This window comes from Protobothrops mucrosquamatus, unplaced genomic scaffold (genome assembly GCF_001527695.2).
Source record: "Protobothrops mucrosquamatus isolate PMUCROS unplaced genomic scaffold, P.Mucros_1.0 scaffold4183, whole genome shotgun sequence".
Classification (NCBI taxonomy): Eukaryota; Metazoa; Chordata; class Lepidosauria; order Squamata; family Viperidae; genus Protobothrops; species Protobothrops mucrosquamatus.
This window is the reverse complement of record NW_015390108.1, coordinates 179-5,473: the sequence shown is the minus strand read 5'-3', so window position 1 is coordinate 5,473 and position 5,295 is coordinate 179. Positions and strand designations below refer to the sequence as shown.

At 45.8% G+C, this 5,295-nt stretch overlaps 1 protein-coding gene across 1 annotated transcript in view; it reads left to right on the top strand.

The window, feature by feature from the left end:
* Positions 1–4,867, top strand: part of LOC107298676 (transforming growth factor beta activator LRRC32-like) — an 11,731-nt gene extending 6,864 nt beyond the window's left edge. The window contains exon 2 of the mRNA XM_015828052.1: positions 2,954–4,867. Within this exon, the coding sequence (XP_015683538.1) occupies positions 2,954–4,867 (1,914 nt within the window). The remainder of the gene's footprint in view (positions 1–2,953) is intronic.
* The last annotated feature ends 428 nt before the right edge of the window (positions 4,868–5,295 follow it).

Here is a 5,295-nt window from a genome sequence, read left to right as displayed (position 1 = left end):
TAGATAGATAGATAGATAGATGATAGATAGATAGATAGATAGATAGATAGATAGATAGATAGATAGAAAAAAGAAAAAGAGGGAGAGAGAGAGAGAGAGGGAGGGAGGGAGGGAGGGAGGGAGGGAGAGAAAGAAAAAAAAAAAGAGAGAGAGATCTCCTTAGGTTATCCTTCCTCCTCTAAAAACCCTGTGCATGGCCAACCTTTGACCTCTCATATCCAGGAGAGTGATGCCCTCGGTTCCTTGGAAAGATAAGATATGCTATCACTAGCATGCCCCCATTTAACAAGATTTAAAAACAAAAACAAACGGAGGGCCTGACCTCGCCTAAGTGGGATAGTCCCTGCCGAGCTGCAGTCCATGTGAACAGGAGAGATCCTGTTTCCTCTCTGCATTCTTTCCTGTCCCCTCTGGGAAGGCCCTTAACAGACGCTCCCCCAAGGAGCTCTGTCTGTCCCCGAGATCAAAAGCCAGAGAGGGAAGGAAGTCTGGACCAACTTAGAAGGAGTTCAGAAGAAACCCGGTGCCAGAAAGGAAATAGGGGCGGTCCTCAACTTACGACTGCCACTAGGACCAGAATTCCTATTGCTTTGTAAGGTGGTGGTTAAGTGAATCGCGCTCATTTTTTTCTCGCCATGTATATGTATACATCTGAACTAGACTTGTCTGTGTCACGTATGAGTGTGTATCTGGGTATATGCATATTTTTGTCATGTTTATGTAGTGTATATTGGAGGTGGCCTGAGAGCTGAATGCAACAAAATTTTGTTTTAATTTATGCTGATTAGTGTATAGAATAGAATAGAATAGAATAGAATAGAATAGAATAGAAAATAAGAAAGAATAGAATAGAATAGAATAGAAAATAAGAAAGAATACAATAGAATAGAATAATAGAATAGAATAGAATAGAATAGAACAGAATAGAAAATAAGAAAGAATAGAATAGAATAATATAATAGAATAATAGAATAGAATAGAATAGAATAATAGAATAGAATAGAATAGAATAGAATAGAATAGAAAATAAGAAAGAATAGAATAGAATAGAAAATAAGAAAGAATAGAATAGAATAGAATAGAATAGAATAGAAAATAAGAAAGAATAGAATAGAATAGAAAATAAGAAAGAATAGAATAGAATAGAATAGAATAGAATAGAATAGAATAGAATAGAATAGAATAAGGAAAAAGAATAGAATAGAATAGAATGGAATACAGTACAATATAATACAATACAATACAATAGGAATAGGAATAGGAATAGGAATAGGATAGGATAGGATAGGATAGGATAGGATAGGATAGGATAGAAGAGAACTGAACCGAACCGAACAGAACAGAATAGAGCTGGAAGGGACCTTGGAGGTCTTCTAGTCCAACCACCTGCTCAAGCAGGAGGTAAGTGGGAATGAGTATGCCTCAAAATGCTCAGTGGGGCACTCTATTATCCTGAGTATTTCTTTGGGATTTTAGCAGTGCTTAGTTGTCCCTTAGCATCAGGCAACCTCAGTCCATTTCCTTAATTCATTGTGAACTGAGAAAATGGTTAAACATGTTGTGAGAATACTACCCAGGGACATAGTAGCCTTCATTCTTCTGGCAATGCCGAGATTTGCAACACCAATAAGCTTAGAAGGAGTCACGTTTGAAAGCAGTGATTTTGTTATTAATACAATAGATGTTGAGACTCTAGAAAGAGCAACAAAGATGATCAGGGGACTGGAGGCTAAAACATATCAGGAACGGTTGCTGGAATTGGGTATGTCTAGTTTAATGAAGAGAAGGACCAGGGGGGACATGATAGCAGTGTTCCAGTATCTCAGGGGCTGCCCCAAAGAAGAGGGAGTCAAGCTATTCTCCAAAGCATGGAAGGCAAGAGAAGAAGCAACGGATGGAAACTCATCAAGGAGAGAAGCAACCTAGAACTAAGGAGAAACTTCCTGACAGTGAGAACAATTAACCAGTGGAACAACCTGCCTCCAGAAGCTGTGGATGTTCCAACACTGGAAGTTTTTAAGAAGAGGCTGGACAACCATTTGTCCGAAATGGTATAGGGTTTCCTGCCTGAGCAGGGGGTTGGACTAGGTGACCTCCAAGGTCCCTTCCAACTCTGTTATTCTGTCATACTTTGCTCTGCCTACCTCACAGGTTGTTGCTGTGCAATTTAAAGGAAGGAGGATTTGCACACCAGCCACCTTGGTACCTGATGGAATGGAGGGTCAGACTTTCTTCCCGAAGTTGTGGGTGCTCCATCACTGGAGGTTTTTAAGAAGAGACTGGGCAGCCATTTGTCTGAAATGGCACAGGCTCTCCTGCTTGAGCAGGGGGTTGGATTAGAAGACCCCCAAGGTCCCTTCCAACACGGTTATTCTGTTAATACAGAGGGTTCCATTAGCACAGTGGTTCTCAACCTTTGGGTCGGGACCCCATTTGGGGTCGATCAACCATTTCACGGGGGTCGCCAAGCAAGGCTGTCCGCCATTTTTTTTGTCCGCCATTTTTTCCCCCTTTTCCGGCGGGTGCCTTACTTCCCTTGGGCTGGGCCAGCTGGTGGTCGGCCTGCTCCGTCTCTGCCGCTTGCCAGCTACGCCTCAGCCGGCGCAGGGGGCGGAACCACGCATGTGCGGTGCTCCCGGGCAGGGAAAGTCCTCGACTTACGACCGGTTTAGTCCTCGACTTACGACCGGTTTAGTCCTCGACTTACGACCGGTTTAGTCCTCGACTTACGACCGGTTTAGTCCTCGACTTACGACCGGTTGGGGTCGCGGCATTAAAAAGGTTGAGAACCACTGCATTAGCAAAACCCTCATTTTACACACACCGCACCCCATGAGTTCAACTCCTGCTGAGGAAACTATTTTAGTGAACACAGAAGTGGTCTGTGACTGTGCTTCTCCGGTGTGAATATCATTCACAATTTTTATTTCCCTCTCTCTCTTCTTTCCTACAGAGAACTCTGGAGGCATTTTGTCAGAATGTGGGGCTTCGCCGGGTGCCTCCAGAGCTTCACCCAGACGTGTCCAAAATCGACATCTCTGGAAATAAGATTCAAAATATCACCGAGAGGCCCCTGACCTTCTACACTTCTCTCCGGCATTTAGACGTCAGTTCCAACCTGATCGGATTCGTCGAGCCTGGGATCTTTGCGGAGATGAAGAAGCTGGAGGACCTCAACTTGGCCAACAACCAGCTCTATCTGTTGGCTCAGGAAGACCTGTGGGTTGGGTTACTACCCCACGTCAGAAGACTCGATTTGTCTCGCAACAGTCTCTACACTGGCATGGCGGAACACTTCATTCGCGACGCACCTTCGCTACGATATCTGTCCTTGGCGGAGAACAGCATTATACACATCTCCCAAAGCATGTTCCAGGGTTCTCCAGAGCTGGTTGAAGTCAACCTGCACAACAACATGATTATGGAGATAGAAGAAGGCGCTTTCGAGGGCCTGGCGCGCCTCTCCAAGCTGAATCTCTCCATGAACTCCCTCACTTGCATCGTTGATTTCAACCTCAAGCAGCTGGACCTTCTGGATCTCAGTCGGAACAGCATCGAGTCCTTCCACTCCATCCAATCGGAGGAGGACTTCAACTTGATCTGGCTTGACCTGAGTGAGAACAAGCTCCTTCGCTTTCCAGTTCTCCCTCAAGGAAATAAACTGGCTCATTTGAACCTAACCAAGAACATAATGCAGTTTGTCATGGTGGAATCCCATAGCGACGTAGACTATCAGTGGGAAGATGGTCCTCAATATCCCAACAATTCCCACCCTCCTTACTTACCTGCCCTGTTATCCTTGGACCTCAGTTACAACGAGATCCAATCCATCCCAAGCCAATTCTTTGACTCCATGTTTTCCCTCCAATTCCTTAATTTAAGCAAAAACTGCCTGCAGATTTTCAAGACAAGCCACCCGCTGGCCTCGTTGTCCGTTCTTGATATTAGCTGCAACTCTTTGAAGGACCTTCAGTTGGACACCGACACCCTGAGTGGTTTGCAGGAGTTCCATCTCCAAGACAACCACCTTCAGGAGCTGCGTTCAGACATCTTCCAAGGTCTCCCACACCTCCAGTGGCTCGATCTGAGGAACAACAAGATCAGCCTCTGTGACTCGCACTCAGGACCAAGAAGGCACCGATTGTCACCCAAGGTTCCTCGTGGCTGTGTCTCGTTTGCGCAAGTCCCCGAACTTCAGTATTTGTATCTCTCTGCCAATCGTTTGAAGACCCTACCCATCTTCAGCTTCTTCAGGACTAACCTCAGGATGCTGGATGTCTCCATGAATTGGGGGCTTCAGATCGAAGCCAAATCGTTGGTGGGCTTGGAGTTTTCGCTGGAATATTTGGATTTACACGGGAACGGCCTGACCACGCTGAACGTGGATTTCCCCCTTTTCCCTCACCTCAGGTATCTCAATTTATCGGACAATCGGCTTAGTTGGTTGCCCACTTGGTCAGAAGATTGCTGCGTCCTTGAAATCTTAGATCTTCACAACAACAGCTTCAACAGCTTGAAAAATAGCCAGATCCCGGCCCTGGAGAAAAACCTACGGAATCTGTATCTGGTAGGAAACCCGCTCAGTTGTTGCGGGAACATCTGGCTCTCTCAGATGATCCATAAAGCTGTGGTGGAGATCCCAGATCTAGACCTGGTCAAGTGTCAGTTTGCCCGGAGTTTGGGCTTTGAGGAAGAAGAGGTCCATGTGAGTCGCGTTAGGCCTGAAGACTGCGAGAGAGAGGACCTCAAGAAAATGAGCGTCTTGATTTTGCTGGCGTTCCTGCTGGTTCTTTCGCTGATCGTCATCGGAGTGGGTTTGGTCTGTTGTTATCGGAGACACTTATTTGGGCGCCATTATAAAGTGTAGACCGAGAGGTGTAGGCCTCGTACAGTTGTGCTTCCATCTCGCGGACGCCGGACAATACCCTGGAGCCAAAGAGAGGATTCAATTCCTCCGGGGAGTTTCCAAAAGGCTGTGAAAATTTGGAGGATGGGATCGTGACACATTCTCACGTCCATGTCATCATTCGGGGAGGATGCTGGTGGGAAACCATGAGGCCACGATAACTCTCTTACGGATCTAGAAGAGGGCTTCCCAAGCATGGCATCTTTAAGAAGAAGAACTTTTAAGTTCTTCTCAAAGAACTCAAGAAGTACTTTTGAAGAAGAGATTGGACAACCGTTTGCTTGAGACAGTCTAGGCCCTAGGGTCTCCTGCTTGAGCAGGGGGTTGGACTAGAAGACCTCAAAAGTCCCTTCCAACTACTACTACTACTACTACTACTACTACTACTA